General features: G+C 40.5%; 1 protein-coding gene across 2 annotated transcripts in view; it reads left to right on the top strand.

Moving 5' to 3' along the window:
- The window catches only part of RGL1 (ral guanine nucleotide dissociation stimulator like 1), a 138,263-nt gene that overhangs the window by 34,190 nt on the left and 84,489 nt on the right, over positions 1-19,584 (top strand). The window contains exon 3 of one of the 2 annotated variants that reach the window (XM_040263817.1): positions 12,957-13,165. The exons of the other annotated variant lie outside the window; for it this stretch is intronic. Within the exon in view, the coding sequence (XP_040119751.1) occupies positions 12,957-13,165 (209 nt within the window). The remainder of the gene's footprint in view (positions 1-12,956; positions 13,166-19,584) is intronic. 2 annotated transcript variants of the gene reach the window in all.

The raw sequence follows: 19,584 nt of genomic DNA, 5'->3' as shown, positions 1-19,584 counted from the left end.
AATACTGGAGTGGGTTGCCATTTCCTTCTCCAGGGGATCTTCCTGACCCAGGAATCGAGCCCATGTCTCCTGCATTGGCAGGTGGATTCTTTACTACTGAGCTACCAGGGAAGTCCCTCAAGTGTATTTAGGAAATAACAAAACAATTAAATTAGGAAGAGTTATTCTAGCTCACTGCTGACATAAGCAGAGGGCACTAACAAGTATTTGAAAATTAATTTGACCTGGAACCAGAAATGGAATCTAGTTCCATGCCTTCTTTATGGTTGAAGCTCAGAGTTGCAAGAGACTTTTATTCCCATTAGTTCTGAAATTCTTTCTTTAGGGCCACTGCTTATTTATCTGGCATTTATTTAATCTATTAAATATTCACTAGCATTCAGCTCTACACATCCTTTCCTTCCATGCCACTGAATGAAAAAATTCACATTCATATTATAACCTCTACTGTTAAGTTTTTAGAATGTAGTCCTTGATTTCTTTTATGGATTCCCTTAGCCTCTCATTTGGATTATTTACATAATGGGAGCTCCTTTAATAACCTTTTTTAACTGACTGACATCAAGAGTGAGTCATGAGCAATGGGAATGATGTTTTCTTTACCACCAACATGCCTATTTTTTTAACATATATTTTTGACACATTAAAATCTAGTGGACAAAATGATTCCATTGTCAAAAGTTTCTGTTTGCTTAGGGAAACTGGATCTGTGTTTTTGCCAGGTATTTGTTCTTTCTATCCTCTGCCCTCTCCTCTATATATTTGTAACAATACTATATATTTGTATTAAGTATCAGTATTTACAAAACTGCCACTTTGTGTGGCTATACCGCATAATCAATCATATTGTCATTTTGCTTTTATTTCCTCTCTTTCTAAAAATATAAGGAGAGTGTCTCATGACTAGATAGATTTATAAGCCTAACAGGTAGGAAAGTTAATAATCTGGAAATCAGATTGTTAATGAATACTCTTCCCTCCCTCCTGGGATCGTACACTGTCACTTCTCATGCAACTTACTGATCTTGTTCTCCTGGCTTGTTTTGAGCCCTTGAATAAAGTCCTTCCTCTTTCTTAGACTTAATTTACTTATTAAGAGACTATAATAATGAGAGGGGAGTTTTGTTTTCCTCCAAAGAGAGTGTTTAACACAAAAACACTTGTTTTTGGGTCATCTTTAGGTGTCAAAGATTTCAGTCAATGTCGGATAATATCAAGAATATCTGATGCAGTTAAGATATAATTTTGGTGAAAGTAATTGGGGTAGGGGAAGGAAAGTGAAAACAGAAGGATTTTCAGTTCAGTTCACTTCAGTTGCTCAGTCGTATCCGACTCTTTGCGACCCCGTGAATCGCAGCACACCAGGCCTCCCTGTCCATCACCAACTCCTAGAGTTTACCCAAACTCATGTCCATCAAGTCGGTGATGCCATCCAGCCATCTCATCCTCTGTCATCCCCTTCTCCTCCTGCCCCCAATCCCTCCCAGCATCAGAGTCTTTTCCAATGAGTCAAGTCTTCACATGAGGTGGCCCAAGTATTGGAGTTTCAGCGTCAGCATCAGTCCTTCCATTGAACACCCAGGACTGATCTCCTTTAGGGTGGACTGGTTGGATCTCCTTGCAGTCCAAGGGACTCTCAAGAGTCTTTTCCAACACCACAGTTCAAAAGCATCAATTCTTCAGTGCTCAGCTTTCTCCACAGTCCAACTCTCACATCCATACATGACCGCTGGAAAAACTGTAGCCTTAATATTATATATAAGTTGGTGCAAGAGTAATTGCTGTTTTGCATTGTTGAACTTTGCCATTTGATATTGGAACACATTCTTAAATAAATGTAGTTATGTTATATATCATTTTAATATGTATTTCTTGCTTTCTATTTTGCAATAATGAATTATTACTTGCTGTTTATATGTATTTTAGACTATAGAAATGATGTTAGACAAAAAGCAGATTTGAGCGATTTTCTTATTTGAATTCAGAATGAGTCATAAAGTGTCGGAGACAACTTCAACATCAACAACACGTTTGGCCCAGAAACTGCTGATGAACGTACAGTGCAGTGGTGGTTCAAGAGGTTTTGCAAAGGAGACAAGAGCCTTGAGGATGAGGAGCTCAGTGGCCAGCCGTCAGAAGTTGACAGCGGCCAACTGAGAGCGTCGCTGAAGCTGATCCTCGTACAGCTACATGAGAAGTTGTGCAGGAACTCCGCGTTGGCCATTCTGTCCTCCTTTGGCCTTAGAAGCAAATTGAAAAAGTGAAAAAGCTCGATAAGTGAATGCCTGATGAACTGATCCCAAATCGAAAAAGTGAAAAAGCTCGATAAGTGAATGCCTGATGAACTGATCCCAAATCAAAAAATTATTGTTTTGAAGTGTTCTCTTTTTCTACACAACAACAATGAACCATTTCTCCATCCGACTATGATGTGCGACAGAAAGTGAATTTTTTATAACCAGCGGTGACCAGTTCAGTGATTGGACTGAGAAGAAGCCCCAGAGTACTTCCCAAAGCTAAACTTGTAACCAAAAGAGGATCGTGGTCACTGTTTGGTGATCTACTGCTGGTCTGATGCACTACAGCTTTCTGAATCCTGGCGAAACCATTATGTCTGAGAAGTACACTCAGCAAATTGATGAGATGCTCTGAAAATGGCAATACCTGCAGCCGGCATTGGTCAAAAGAAAGGGCCCAGTTGTTTTCCACAACAATGCTTGACTGCACATCATATAACCAGTGCTTCAAAAGTTGAATGAATTGAGCTACAAAGTTTTGCCTTATCCACCATATTCACCTGACCTCTGGTCAAGCATCTCGACTACTTTTGGAAGGGAAAATGCTTCCACAACCAGCAGGACACAGAAAATGCTTTCCAAGAGTTCGTCGAATCCCAAAGCATGATTTTTTTTTCTTTGTATAGGAATAAGTAAACTTACTTCTCATTGGCAAAAATGTGTTGATCTTAATGGTTCCTATTTTGATTAATAAAGTTGTGAGCCTAGTTATAATAGTTTAAAATTCAGGGTCTGAAACTGCAATTATTTTGCAACAACCTATTCAGGTGGTATTGGTGGTAAAGAACCCACTGCCAATGCAGGAGACATTAGAGACTCGGGTGTGATCCCTGAGTCGGGAAGATCCTCTGGAGGAGGACACGACAACCCACTCCAGTATTCTTGCCTGGAGGATCCCATGGTCTGAAGAGCCTGGTGGGCTACAGTTCATAGCGTCGCATAGAGTCAGACGTGACTGAGTGAGTTAGCACAGCACAGCACACAGCATACAAGATTTTATCTGTAGAGTCCTGAATAGTTCTTGAAACCATTCAACACACCTTCAGCTCCATTTTCTAATTTTATTTCTTGTAACAGTCCTATGAAGTATGGAGATTCTGGGCTATTTAGTGACCTTAGGTGTACAAATAAGGAGACTGAATCCACAATAGTGTGTCACTATCCACAATAGTGTGTTAATGCAGCACTCTGTAATAGAAAGACCTGCATGCTAAATCACTTCAGTCGTGTCCCACTCTTTGCAACCCCATGTACCACAGCGCACCAGGCTCCTCTGTCCATGGGATTCTTCAGGCAAGAATACTGGAGTGGGTTGCTATGTCCTCCTCCAGGGGAGCTTCCCAAACTAGGGATTGAACCCGTGCTTCTTATGTGTCCTGCTTTGTCAGGCAGGACCTTTACCACTAGCACCAACTGGGAAGCCCAATAGAAAGACAGGGCTGGTTTTATATCCGGACTCTGTCAATTATGCTAATTGGCTGACTAAAGTTGGATGAGTCATCCCAGTGCACCAGCCCTGAGCACCCTGTCTCATGCATTGGACCTGGACTGGCAATCTGTTTCACATATGATAATATACATATTTCAATGCTATTCTTTCAGACTGGGATGACCCAGAGGGATGGGATGGGGAGGAAGTAGGAGGGGGGTTTCAGGATGGGGAACACATGTAAACCCATGGCTGATTCATGTCAATGTATGGCAAAAACCACTACAATATTGTAATTAGCCTCCAATTAAATAAATTAAAAAATATATAGTTGGATGAGACCTCTCACTTCTCCAAACTTCAGGGTCCTCAAGTCAGGATCCTCAGAGTCGGACACAACTGAGTGACTAACAGTAAGTTAAGAGATTCCTTAATGTGATCTACAGAAGAAGAATTAAATTAATGACTAAGTTGGGAAACCTCAGGCAGCTGCCACCTTCTGCTCCCCCAGAGACTAGTAAAGGAACACTTTACATTTCACTAGAAGATGAAGCACCGTGGAACTGTCCGTGGGATTTATGGCGGTCTGGGAAAGCTTCTGGGCTGTGAGGAAGTGTTTCCATTCAGAACAGGCTTCATTCACAGGGAATATTGGGTCACACAGAAGCTCACTACCCCCTGCTGACCTTTTCAGACAGAGGTTGGCCGGACTGCACAGAAACAATGAATTCCAGAAGGCCAGGGCCCCTGTTAACCTGTGACCTCAGAATAGGAGGACCTTGGACATCTGAGGTCTGAAAGTGAGAGGAAGGAGTTGTGAATTTTGCAGGTTCACTCTGGACACAAAATCCTGTGTGACGATTTGTGATGTAATTTGGCACATGCTGGAGTGACTATTTTAGTTCAAAGCTCCCTCCCCGCTGTAACTCTAATTCCTTGAACTTCTCAAAACAGCATGTAATTTCTTTACTTTGCAAAGTCTTTGACCGAGACATCGAAGCTTTAAGTTATTGCCTTTAGGTCCCAAAGTAAATTGGCCTCAGAGATAAAAATAGAAGCCAGGTTAACTCGCAACCTCTTCATTAGCATTCTGAGCTTCAAGCAGCAAAGTGGCATGTTAAAGTGAAATTATTTTATTTGAAGAATGTAGTCAGCACACCCCCTTGAATCCACTTGATTTTTGAATCTGTACTGGAGTGGGTTGCCGTTTTCTTCTCCAGGGGCTCTTCCCAACTCGGAGATCGAATCCAAGTCTCCCACATTGCAGGCAAACGGTTTACCCTCTGAGCACCAGGGAAGCCCATCTGCCTCCTTAAAGACTCCCTTAAATCCTTAAAGGAAGACATCAGTGGGCGTTTGCGTCAGAGAAGATCCAGTCTGTTATGGGTTAACACCGTGTGGAAGAGATTTACAGCCAGGAGGATGACCATTTTTTATGGGGATGGAAAACACAACTTCCTGTTTCCCCTCAGAGAGTTCCTGGACTCTCTGGGGTGATCTAGGAAACCCCGAGGAGACAGGATGGCGGAAGGGGCTGAAATTTCTGTCGGATAAAACACTGGTCCTTGTCTGTTATTACAGCTCTCAGCGTTTTCCTGAGGATGCAGCGTACTCATCGTAGAAATCTGACCACATTCTAACATGTGGCCTCAAGTGAAGTCAGCTCTTGGGGGTTTTGTGATTTTGTTTGAGGGCATATTAATTTGTCAGATGCATACTCCTCCACCTCTTCTCCCCTCACATTTCTGCTTTTTTCTAGTTCAGAGGCGTAATTTTCTGTCTTCTATGAGGTCAGCCTTGATTGGAGTGGTCACAGAAAGACAAAAACATTCCACTGGTGTGAAGTCTCTCCTGAATTTACCATTGGCATAATCTGAGAGGGAGTCCTAGGTAGTGGTGCACTGATAAATCACCTGTTCAGACTCAGAGCCCTGACTTGGAGCCAGTTTGCCAGTTTCCATGGTGTAGCTGTTTCCACCGTGGCCAGATTCACAAAACCAACATGATGTCATGGAACACGGGGCTGAGGAATGTGTACGATCAGTTCCTGCAAGCGGGACAGGCTGGCTCCAGCACGCTGCTGGCTAGACCTTGATAGGTTTGGGTAATTAGGTGGAAGGTGCATGTGTTGGCATATGTAAGTCTATCAGTGGTTTTTCTTCCGGATTATCTGCCCAGAAGTGCTACCAGAGATCAGGTGAGTGTAAACTTGCCACATGTGCTTCTTTTAGTCACAGACATCTTTGCTCTTCAGTTCAGTTCAGTCGCTCAGTCGTGTCTGACTCTTTGCGACCCCATGAATCGCAGCACGCCAGGCCTCCCTGTCCATCACCAACTCCCAGAGTTCACTCAGACTTACGTCCATCGAGTCAGTGATGCCATTCAGCCACCTCATCCTCTGTCGTCCCCTTCTCCTCCTGCCCCCAATCCCTCCCAGCATCAGAGTCTTTTCCAATGAGTCAACTCTTCTCATGAGGTGGCCAAAGTACTGGAGTTTCAGCTTTAGCATCATTCCTTCCAAAGAAATCCCAGGGCTGATCTCCTTCAGAATGGACTGGTTGGATCTCCTTGCAGTCCAAGGGACTCTCAAGAGTCTTCTCCAACACCACAGTTCAAAAGCATCAATTCTTCAGCTCTCAGCTTTCTTCACAGTCCAACTCTCACATCCATACATGACCACAGGAAAAACCATAGCCTTGACTAGACAGACCTTAGTCGGCAAAGTAATGTCTCTGCTTTTGAATATGCTATCTAGGTTGGTCATAACTTTTCTTCTTGGAACCCTCTGAATTTGGATGTCCTTCCAGAGGCCGTCCTCCATCCTCGATTCTGTTTGTTCTACACAATCTGCCTGGAGAATGAAGCTGGTTTAATTGTTGTAACTCGTCATTGTTGTTGTTCAGTCGCTAAGTAGTGTCTGACTCTTTGCGACCCCATGGACTGCAGCACGGCAGGCTTTCCTGTCCTTTACCTTCTCTCAGAGTTTCCTCAAACTCATGTCCATTGAGTCACTGATGGCATCCAACCATTTTGTCCTCTGTTGTCCCCTTCTCCTCTTGCCTTCATTTTTTTTCAGAATCAGGGTCTTTTCTAATGAGTTGACTCTTTACATCAAGTGGCCAAGTATTGGAGCTTCAGCTTCAGCATCAGTCCTTCCAATGAATATTCAGGGTTGATTTCCTGTAGGATTGACTAATTTGATCTTGCAGTTCAAGGGACTCTTAGGAATCTTCTCCAGTACCACAATTTGAAAGCATCAATTCTTCGGTTCTCAACCTTCTTTATGGTCTAACTCTCACATCCATACATGACTACTAGAAAAACCACAGCTTTGACTGTACAGAGCTTTGTTGGCAAAGTGATGTCTCTGCTTTTTAATACGCTCTCTGGGTTTTTCATAGCTTTTCTTCCAAGGAATAAGCATCTTTTAATTTTGTGGCTGTAGTCATAGCTCTTACATATTTCCGTCTTAGACCTCCTTACCCAGCTCTTGGATTTTGACTGCCTATTGGACTGTATACCATTGGAAAATCCCAACAATACTTCAGATTTTACATTTCTTTTTTTTTTTTCTTTTTGGCCACAGCACACAGCATGCAGGATCTTAGTTCCCCAACCAGGGATTGAACCTATACCCCCTGCAGTGGAAGCACAGTGTGTTAACCACTGGTCCACCAGGAAATCCCCAAGTTTTATATTTCTAAAGTGGAATTCAGTGCCTCTACCCAACAGAAGACTGGCTTCCCCTTCTCAGTTTTCTTTCTTGTGGGTGGTATCCTTTTCTTTCCAGTCACTTTCCGATGTTGCCTCTACACAGTCCCTCTTGGTTCCTGCACGCTATTTGTCTGTCTCCCCACCATTTTACTTGTGTTGCATTGTAATGGTTTCTCTGTGTCCATTTTCTCCATCATGTTGAACATCCTGGGTGTTAGAACTGCATGCCGTTTGCCTTTGTATTTCTGCTGTCTTACACAGTGCCTGACACGTAGTACCATTTATTCAATATGTGGCTGAGTAAGTAAATGAATAAATGAGAGATCCATTCTGTACCCTTTGTGTATATATGGCATAGAGTTGCCAGACTTAGGAACTAAAAAAGTACAGGATGCCAGGTTAGTTTGGAAATTCAGGTAAACAGCAAATAATTTTTTCAGTATGTTGTTGCTGTTGTTCAGTTGACAAGTTGTATGTCTGACTCTCTGCATGAGTAGGTCCTAAATACTTCAGGTAACATTTATGTTCACAAATTATTCAATTATTTATTATTTTTTTCTAAAAATTTAGCTGGGCATTCTGGTAACCCTAACCTAGCAAAAAAAAAATGTCAGTTGATACCCAGAACAGAAGTTCACGCAACACAGAAGCTCACACTGAGCTTGCTATCACATGCCTTAGGGTTTTGTATGGACTCTGCCTTACATCTCTGAATATCCTATGTGTAAATAGTTCACTTTACTCAGATGCACTGGGCTGCTCCACAACGCTGTGCTTTATGCCATTACATACATATAGTTTTCCTTTGCATGGCAAGGACATTTAATCTCTGCGTATTTAGGCAGTGTGGACAAATGATCAGAGTTTGTGAGTCATCTTATGATATTTCCTATGCTGTGGTGGTTTCTTATTGTTTCTGAGTAGTAGTTTCAGGGCATTTGAATACGGGATATAGAACGGACCCTTGGTATTCTGAGATGCATGTACAGAGAGGAACATGCTATTAAAGTTCTGTAAAACCTTGGCTCTGGGTTTTAGATTTTCTTAGGGAGTTATGACTGGAAGAGTTCTCACTATTTACATTACTGCTCGTGCCAGGATGCCCGAGAACTGATGTACTAAAGATTAAGCATGGCTTGGAGAAAGACTTAATACTGTCTCCAGTCTAATGAGGTTGTTTACTTAACACGTTCCCTGTTAAAGTATCAGATGACTAAAGGATTATTTTGATTGAAGGGATTTTTTTTTTAAATTAAAAACACCCAAGTTGTGAACAGTTTATGTTTTAGAAGGCAAAAGAGTCTATTTCTCAATGACTGGAAACACAGTTGAAATATGGCATGTTTCATCTCTCACATTCTTTCTCCTGTCCCCCTAATGTCAAAATTGGTAATTATAGAAATTCCATGGCTAGGACAGTTGGGCAGGGTTTTAGATATTTACCCCATAGGAGTCAGGCATATTCTCTGAGGAAATGCTGAATTCTAATGGCAGACGGATTGGCCAAAAAACAATCATGAAACATTTTTGTGGCCTCAGTATCGTGATCTTGTCAGTAAAGCGATGGTCTCTGATTAAATCCAGATTGGGCTGTTTCCTGTTAGCGTGCTAACCCAGAGGGCAGGCTCAGCCCTCCGTGTCTTGCTCTCTAAGTCTGAGTTATTAAACACTTGTCTGCCAAGACTTTCCTCACTGCCTCTCCCCACTATTCTTTTAAACTAGAATTTGAAGATGTTGAGTTATCACAAACAAAAACAGACCCTAAAGTCTCTTAAAAGGGTCATGTCGCTATTAAACATTTTAGCTTTTCCAATCTACCCATAGGCGTAGGATATTTTTGTGTGTTTCACTTTTTATAACTTTATTTCAATTCCAGTAACAAGCAGATAATTAAAAAATTTTTATTTCATAAAAATGTACTTTATTTGCTCTTGTGTGCATGCTCAGTTGTGTCTATTAGCAAACTCGTGGACTGTAGCCTGCCAGGCTCCTCTGTCCCTGGAGTCTTCCAGGCAAGGATACTGGAGTGGGTTGCCATTTCCTCCTCCAGGGGACCTTCCCGACCTTGAACTTGTGTCCTCTGCATTGGCAGGCGTATTTTTTTTTTTTTTTACCACTGTGCCACTTGGGAAGCCTGTACTTAATTTGAATATAGGCAAATTAAAACTCATCTTCAAAAATCTGGCCTTCCCCTTGCTAGCGAAGAGATATTAGCGTACTTAGCAAACGGTCAGAAAATAATATTAAGCAAGTGCTCTGACACTGACATGTATTGTTATTTTTTGTGAGAACAACTTTAGGCATCAGAGTAATTCCTGTACTTCATTTTATCCTATTGCCATTGATGCTTATTTGTTGCAATTAGAGAATAACTCTTAAAATCTAAATATTCAAAATATTCTATTAGCTATTCCATTAGCTTAGTCATGGTTCTTCCTAATGTACAGATGCAAACACTGAGGAACAGAAACCATTAAAGGCATTTATGGGGATCAGGCATGTGTGTTGAGATTTTCTTCAGAGTAGAAGGAGTGAAAGGAAGCGACTGGGTTAATGAGTAACATGAATCCATTTCCAAGCGAGAGCATTGGCTTTCTGCCAAATCTGCTTTCTGGCAGGAAAAGGGACCCACTTCATCAGGGTCTTTGACAAGCATTTTTCTCTGTGTTTGAATTTTTGGCCACATCACTGCTTAGGGAAAAATTAGTTCTCTTAAACAGTTACTACTTATTAATTAATAAGAAAAGATTTAGCTTTAAAGTGGTGTTTGCATTGTAAAATAGTATCATCAAATTACAGAATTTATTGATAAGGGAACGCTGACATTGTCACAAGGTAAGGAAGCTTGATTTAGAATTAGAGCTTGAATATCCGTAGAAACTGAAAAGCCATACCTTTTATTGTTGTTGTTGTTAACGTTTGCCCTTGAGGTATATTTTTTAACTTCTGCTTTTTAAGTGATAATTATCTTGATCAGATCTTTTGAGGTGACAAAGTAAAAAAACACAAAATGTTCCTAAATTTTAGTGGTATTAAGAAAGAGATCAAAGGAATATAGATGTTTGAAGGTAAAAGTTAATTTTATAATGTCTTGTTTTTTTTTTTTAAGTGAAAAGTGGCAAATGTGAATTAAGTTTCAACTGTATCACAGTGACTTAATAAGCTAACATTTTCCAAAATATGTTCATCCTAATGTTTTGCAGGGTGCTCTGAGACCAAAGGGAAATCCATTAGGAAATGTCAGATACCATATCCTTCTTTGGAGTTTCATAGCATGTTAGCACATTAAATACTGTGTGTAAGAAATTCTATGGAAAAGAAATATATTGGGCTTTGTTTAACTCCATAGTTCCCAAATTTGAATGCAGGATGTTCTGTTTTGAAACTAGTATGTTACAGCACACATTTAGGCCAACACTGTACCAAGTAATTAAAAATGTAATTAGATATTGAAACCATATATCTTCTTCATTGATTGTTTCTAGTTAAAGTTAACTGAAGCTCTTGGAAGACAGATGGATATTATCAGGCCTGTTCTCAAACTGCTTATAGAGTGATAATGAATAATTATAAGGCCATGATCTGAGTCCATTTGGTAGTTTTGCCTGAACCACAGCCCTTTCCTTTGTAAACTAAAAGTATCTTTCGAAAATTAAATAAAGAAATCAAGGCAACCCCCTGTGTATGCTGGAGTCTTATGATTAATTCCTGCTGGCAGTTAGCCATGATGACATTAAGCTGTTCTAAGCCCTTTCTAAAAGTGATGGCCTTTACTTTGGTTTTGCGGAAAGCAATTCTTGCCTGCTAATTTCCTTCCAGTGGTTTAACTTTTGACAGGACAGGTGAAGAAATAGCAAACGTGTGACTTTGTATGCACAATGTCATCATTTAGAGATTTCAGTTCTCTCTTTTTTGCTCCCCATTAATTGTCACGTGTCTGATTATTTCAATTTAGGAAAATCTGATATAAAACAATTCACACTTAAAATTGAGAGACATTGCATGGCGATTGTCTGCGTCACTTAGAATGATTCTATGCTTTAGAACAAGTTCCTTTCTATAGGTCATCTTCCCCTATGCCTATGAAGGGCAGGTTGAACTCTGAAAATTGCATCACTATATAATTTGTTCAGCACAGATTTATTATAGAATATGAGGCGCACTCAGATTTTTCTTCAGTTTATTTCTCTTCCCCATACTCAGTTTTAAAGCTTTACAGATTTTATTACTAATCAGTTTTTATGTATTACGGTTTATGTCTCCAGGGGGCAATTATACCTACCAATACTATTCACAGTCACTTCATTCTCAGGTGGTAGCCACTTTTCACAGGGAAATATTTTCTCTTTGTTGTTGTTGTTCAGTCACCAACTGGTGTGCAGCTTTTTGAGACCCCATGGACCGCAGCATGCCAGGCTTCCCTGTCCCTCACCATCTCCCAGAGTTTGCCCAAGTTCACGTCCATTGAATCGGTGGTGCCATCCAACCGTCTCATCCTCTGTCACCCTCTTCTCTCTTGACCTCAATCTTTCCCAGCATCAGGGTATTTTCTAGTGAGTCAGCTGTTCGCATCAAGTGGCCAAAATGTTGGAGCTTCAGCTTCAGCATCAGTCCTTCCAGTGAGCATTCAGGGTTGATTTCCTTTAGGATTGACTGGTTTGATCTCCTTGCTGTCCAAGGGACTCTCAAGAGTCTCTCCAACACCATAGTTCAAAAGCATCAATTCTTTAGCACTCTGTCTTCTGTATGGTCCAGCTCTCACATCCTTACATGACTACTCAACTATAACATTGCTAGTCTCCAAAAGGCAGGAGTCATGTACCTACCTACCATTTCTATTCCTCATCCAAGATTAGCTGAGGCCTGCTGGGTAAAACTGCTGCTTAGCCAAGTTTGTTGATTAATGATGATATTGAATGTGTTTTGCCTTCCATGGACCAAAGAACATCACATAGTCAGATTTCCCTAGATGTCTGTGGAGAACATACTCCTCCCAAGGCTGATTTTTTTTTTTTTCCTCCAAACTATCAACATAATGTCATCTGGCTCACACAAATCTAAAAGTTTAATAAGCAGCTCTCCAGAGTCTGTAGGATCAGTGCCAGCACCCCACTGTAGGCACTGTCTTTGAGGATGAGTTAGAAAGCTTAACTGTGGAACAATGTAAAGGGAATGATTGATAGCATTTGTTCAACTTGATCCCGGAGTCATAGAAAACATTCTTGACAGAATATGCCAGCAACATAGTTCTTGATAGGGAAGTGAGCAGAAGCAAATGTTGAAGTAATCCCTCTGCTTGTGGGATCACAAGCAGATGCCACCCTGGTACCCCGACCACCACCCCACACTCCTGCACTCAGTCAGGTGAGAGGAGTGAAGTTGGCCTTTCCTGACTGGTAGGGAAGTTAAATCAGAGCAGGGAAAGCATGATGGGCCACGCTTCATCCGGTTCAGTATTTTCACTCCTACGTTAGGAAATCGTTTCTCCTGATCATAATCTTGAGTTTATTGTGCAGGTCGAAGGGGACCAGCTGCCTCCGGGACACACAGTCAGTCAGTATGAGACGTGTAAGATCAGGACCATAAAAGCTGGCACCTTAGAGAAGCTCGTGGAGAACCTGCTGACGGCTTTTGGGGACAATGACTTTACATATATCAGCATCTTCCTGTCAACATACAGAGGCTTTGCCTCCACTAAAGAAGTGCTGGAGCTGCTGCTGGACAGGTAAGAATCTGAAGCGGTGGTGCGAGGTGACAGAAATGTCAGGCTGTTTGCAGAGTGAAGCCATGAAGTTCTTTTTCTTTTGAAAAAATTTTATTTTAATTGGAGGATAATTACTTTACAATATCGTGATGGCCTCTGCCATACATCAGCATGAATCGACCTTAGGCATATGTGTGCCCCCTCTCCTGAACCCCCCCTCCCACCATGCTCCCCACCCCATCCCTCCAGGCTGTCACGGAGCACCGGCTTGGGGTGCCCTGCATCGTACATCAGATTTCCACTGGCTATCTGTTTTACATATGGTAATATATGTGTTTCAGTGCTGTTCTCTTAAATCATCCCACCCTCTCCTTCTCCCATTGTGTCAAAAGTCCTCCCCAATTAGGTAGATAGCAGATATAAATATTTTAAAAATAGAAGTAATTCATGTGTATAGTGAAAAGTTCAAACAATAAATAAAATTCTGAAAAAAAAGTAAAAATGTAAAAATTTCTGTTTACCTAAGTCCCTTTCCCAGGCCCATTCTTCCTAGGTAATAACTGTAAACTATTCCTTTTGTATTATTCTCAAGCTTTTCTGGGTGTATATAAATGTATGTTTATATATTTGTATTTATATATGATATTTATATATATTTATAGTATGAATAGAACCACAGTGCACAGTGTATTCTGCAGCTTTCTTTTTTTACTTATCTATATCTTGGAGATTTCTTTTTTACTCAGTAAAGTCTTTAACATATATAAAGAGTTTAGAACAGTGGCTGGGATATTGAAAGCTCAAGAAATATAAGTTATTATTAAAGTCAGCACATGTAGGTAGATACTGTATTCTTTTTAGTGACTTTACGGTATTTATTGGATAGAATGTTCTGTGTGTGTGCAAGTATTAACACTTGTCTGAAACTTCTATAGGATAATTTCACAGAAGAGTGACTGATGGGTCAAAATGTATAAGCATTTTAAAAATATATATTTATCTTTATTTATTTGGCTGCACTGGGTCTTAGTAGGGGTTCCCTGGTGGTCAGATGGTAGAGAATCTGCCTATAATGCAGGAGACTTGGGTTTGATCCCTGGGTTGGGAAGATCCCCTGGAGAAAGGAATGGCAACCTACTCCAGTATTCTTGCCTGGGAAATCCCATAGACAGAGGAGCCTTAGTAAGGCACTCCAGATCTTTAATCTTCATTGCACCATGCAAGATCTTTTTTAGCTGTAGCATGTGAGACCTAGTTCCCTGACAGGGATTGACTCCAGGCCCCAAGCATTGGCAGCCCGGAGTCATAGCCACTGGACCACCAGGGAAGTCCCCAGAATATATGAGCACTTTGAAATGTGAATGATGTTGCTAGATTGCCCCTCAGAAAGTTGTGCCAACCACTCTCCTGTCCACAGAGAATGAGGATCCCTTTGCTTTCCCTGTACTCTGGCCAGCTGTGAGTAGTATTTTCATCTCCATCATTGAAACCATCTCTGCTGTCATCTGTCTGTTGAAAAGGAGCTCATTGTTTTTATATTTATGTTTCTTAACATTATGAGTGAGGTTTAGCATGTCTTGAAATACTTATTGGTCATTTGTGGGGTTTTTTGTGAACTCGTATTTTCATATCTTTTATTTTTATTTTGGATTATTGTTACCTAATTATTGATCATCTAATTGTAACTCTTTGTCTAATAACAAAGTTAGGTTTCTTAAAATGTGTGTGTATATATATATGTATATATATATTCTTTTTTTGTCCAAATTACACAGCATGTGAGATCTTAGTTCCCCAACCAGGGATCATACCTGTGCCTTCCGCACTGGCAGCTTGGAGTCTTAACCACTGGACCACCAGGGAGGCCCCCACATTTTTTGCTTATATTTGTTGGAAATATATTTTTTCTAACTTGTTCTTTGGTTTTAAAAGTTGTTTATAAATATTCTTTTTTATGAAGACATTAAAAATTCTTTTCATGCAGTCATTTATTAGTCTTAAGGCCTTTAATAATCTAATTCTGTTAATGATGTGAATAAGATATTGATAACAGGGAGTTTTTCTCAAGATATTTTCTTCCTAGATACATCTAGAGTGAAATCACTCGGATCAATGGGTGTTCTTCTGTTTACATTCAGGAAACATCCACAGAATGTCTTAACTGGATCAGTGCATAATAAAGCCTAGACAGCTTTGGACTTCGACATCGGTGGGAAGTTCTGTGGGTTTTTTACACAGCAGTAATTAAAATATTAAGCCTGGCGTATAAACCTGTGGGATTAGTGAGTCATTTCTTTCATAGTCTCATAGTTGTCAGCCTCACACCTATCAATAGAACCTGAAGAATGATATGCATTTTCTTTCCTCTGTTCTGTATTTATAAAGAGGATGCAATATGCTAACTGTTGGCAGGCAGTATGAGGAACTAGATCAACACATCAAAAACTCCTACAAGTTTTCTTTGGAACTGGTAACCTCCTCTGCTTATGGGGTAACTCCACGGATAATAGACCGCAGATGGCTATTGTCCGTGAAGGGGAGTGCACGTGAATCCCAGCTGCTCATCATAACTAGTGGACATACACACAGGAACTAGAGTGTTTAGTCTATGACTCATGTACACCCAGCTTTTATGTGATGATTTTTAAAAATCTTCTGTTTGTTTTCCTATTATAGTGGGTAGACATTTTTGGATTGTTAAAATATTATGACAATTGTTAAATAACAGAATCAACATGAATTGAAATTACATTTAATTCAAACTATCATTTAAGGTATAACTGAATGAAGAGTTAAGATATATCTTGAACCATTTAGGTGGGCCAAGGCTTGACTTTGAATTTAATCTCATTGTCAGATCCTTTGATTCTGACATGAGTGGAATCAACACGTACTGAAATGTTTTTAAAATACCCCGTGCTCTGCAAAACACCATATGGACGAAGCAGAAATAGGAGACTTGGTAAGTTCTCACCCTTGTGATGAATTTACTGTGAAGCTGCTGGTGTTTAACCTCTAAGGCCCCTCACTGGGAGTTCACTCTACATAATTGATATTCACAATTTTATATTCTTTTTCTTGGAGAAAACCCCTCAAATAACAAAAGGTAGCCCTGCAAAACATGGATCCACCTTGACAACTTAATATTTTACCGCAAAAGATAACTACACTTAGAAAGCAAGTAGACAACTGCTTAAGATGGTATAAAAATGAAACTCTGACACGGGCTGGTGCACTGGGATGACCCAGAGGGATGGTATGGGGAGGGAGCTGGGAGGGGGGTTCAGGATTGGGAACACGTGTACACCCATGGCAGATTCATGTTGATGTATGGCAAAACCAATACAGTATTGTAAAGTAAAAATAATAATAATTAAAAAAAAGTTCAGAGAAATATATCCTACTTATTTTGCTTCCTCTGCAGACTTTGTATTTGTCCATATATATACAAACTTCATGAATGTTTCTTCCTCACTCTATTTCCTACTCACTCATATCCTATGGCCAAAGGTTAAAATCTCCGATTTTAACCAAAATGCAGATTCTGTGAAACATTGGGGTCTTAAATTGGTTGTTGGGGATTTTAATGTCTGTAATTTGGAGGTAAGCAACAAGTTACATAAATTTACCTTTTCTGAAGATAAGCTGGATAAACTGTTTTCTTATTAGTAAATTGTGGTCAGCTTGTTTATGGGTCTCTGGTGTTCTGCTTTGTTTTTTTAAAAATTATTTCTTAGATTCTTAATAGCAGATTACTTTTCCTTTGTGAAATTAACACCGAGAAGTTATTATAGGATGTGCTAATCCTAGCCAAGAAATTAAAAGACGCTTACTCCTTGGAAGGAAAGTTATGACCAACCTAGATAGCATGTTGAAAAGCAGAGACATTACTTTGCCAACAAAGGTCCATCTAGTCAAGGCTATGGTTTTTCCAGTGGTCATGTATGGATGTGAGAGTTGGACTGTGAAGAAAGCTGAGTGCCAAAGAATTGATGCTTTTGAACTGTGGTGTTGGAGAAGACTCTTGAGAGTCCCTTGGACTGCAAGGAGATCCAACCAGTCCATTCTGAAGGAGCTCAGCCCTGGGATTTCTTTGGAAGGAATGATGCTAAAGCTGAAACTCCAGTACTTTGGCCACCTCATGAGAAGAGTTGACTCATTGGAAAAGACTCTGACGCTGGGAGGGATTGGGAGCAGGAGGAGAAGGGGATGAAAGAGGATGAGATGGCTGGATGGCATCACGGACTCGATGGATGTGAGTCTGAGTGAACTCCGGGAGTTGGTGATGGACAGGGAGGCCTTGCGTGCTGCGATTCATGGGGTCGCAAAGAGTCGGACACGACTGAGCAACTGAACTGAACTGAATCCTAACCAGTCCAGAATGGATTGAAGGCAGATGCTGCAATATTTATTTCCCTCCAGGGAAAAGCATATTTGAAACCAAACTTTGATTTTTCTTAAGACTTCCAATCATGTGGCTTTTATCATATGGAACTGTTTGCTTTGTGTGATTTAAAAATATTTTTGATAGTTTTTTTGTTTCATTCTACTAATAGGAGCCTTTATGATTGACCAGTGGAGAGTGGTTTGTAGTCATATACGTCTAATTCCTTGTGTGTGCCTTATTGCTTCCTTAGGGGTGATCAGCAGTTAACGAGAAATCCTGTTTTCTGTACTTTTCAGTGTGGACAAGAGTTAATTCTAAGGCTCATTGGCTTTCTTTTAACCTAAGAAAGTTTTTGAGTGTGATTTAGCTGTTTGTGTTTGGGCTCTGTGGCGCAGATGGTAAAGATTCTTCTTTCAGTGCAGGAGACATGGGTTCAGTTCCTGGATTGGGAAGATCCCCTGGAGGAAGGCATGGCAACCCACTCCAGTATTTTTGCCTGGAGAATCCCATGGACAGAGGAGCCTGGTGGGCCACAGTCCATGGGCTCACAAAGAGTTGCGCATGACTGAACGACTAACACATTTACTTTCACTTCAACTTTAAACATATTTTTCACTTAAAAATTTGTTTTCTTCCCACCATACCATTTTAAAAAGTAAGTTAAATACGACTGAAAACACCCAACTTCAAATTTAGGGAGAAACCTACTTCAGCTAGTGATCCTCACTGAGAACCATGAAATGTCTTTACAGACATCTAGATTTTTCTTGAAACAGCTGTCGCATTTGCTACTTTTAGGTTCTTTCTTGGTCATTCTTTCTTCCTCTGATATCAGAAACGAGCTGACTGCTAAGGACCAGAGAAACGGGGTGAATTAGATCTCCAGAAACTTTTGCTAAGCCACTAATGGCGCTTAGGTCACAGTTTGAAAAGGATTGAGTAATAATCTGAATTGCCCCTTCATTTTGAGTTAATTCTCCCAGTGGGGGACTTCTGGAGGATAAAGGTTGAATGGCTTCAGCCTTTGAATGGCTATCCCATAAACACTATGCTTTTAAGACCAATCTGACTTGGGTTTGCTGGCTTGGGTCACCAGAGAGGAGACTAATTCAGTGGGTCTCTGAACTTATTTCTTCTTCCCATGTTTGATTGCCATGTATTTTCAGACTATGGATCGTTACCTGCATGTATATAATGAGAAAATTGAGGCTCAGAAGCTTTCAGTAAGAAGCAGAGCTGGAATAAAAACCTACCCCTTTCTGACTTGGACGCTCTTTCCAGGCATACTAGATCACCTTATATGTCATTTGAAAATGTTAATGTCGTTTCTAAAGAAAGGGATGATTTGGCTATCCAGCTCTTATCCTTTTCTCTATTATCTCAGTTGATTTTCCTTAGAAATTGCATTTCCTGAGGGTTACTTCCTTCACGCAGTGGTGAGCACCTCAGTTGAACATCCATGCTCCTTTTCATTCATCCACTGAAATGAGATTTATCAGGTGTTTTAATATCTACCATGTACTGTGCAAGGAGCTACGCATATAATGGTAGACAAACCAGTCATGACTCCTGTCTTCTTCATGCTTAATGGCTGAGAGTAACTTAAATAAAAATGTGTATAGTTAAATTAAAATTGATACTGTCTTTGGAAGGTAAGAGCTAGGTTCTATGACAGAGACAGTAAGAGAGGATGGAATGGGAGAGGAGGGTGTTATCAAAACAAAACTTGATGTTGGGCAGTGATATTATGTCGTTAGATAGGTCATGGGCTCTCAGGGTCCCAATTGACAGGGACCTTGTATCTGGAGTATTTCTGTTCGATGTACTCAGCCAAACCCCCTGACCTGAATCTACTACTTCCCAAAGATAACTCTTCTTGGAGGGTAGGGGTATAGTAAGTGCAGCGGCTCGGGAGGACTTGTGCAAATTACTATGGGGATAGTAATCTGAAATCCATACTTTATGACTCATGGAGTAGTCATACCTTCCTATGTAAAAGCTGATGCACCAACAACCAGCAAGAATGGAGCTGCCCAACCAATGAAACCAGTTC

This window comes from Oryx dammah, unplaced genomic scaffold, assembly GCF_014754425.2.
Source record: "Oryx dammah isolate SB20612 unplaced genomic scaffold, SCBI_Odam_1.1 HiC_scaffold_21, whole genome shotgun sequence".
Classification (NCBI taxonomy): domain Eukaryota; kingdom Metazoa; phylum Chordata; class Mammalia; order Artiodactyla; family Bovidae; genus Oryx; species Oryx dammah.
The sequence above is the reverse complement of the archived record's forward strand: the minus strand, read 5'-3'. Positions and strand labels throughout refer to the sequence as shown.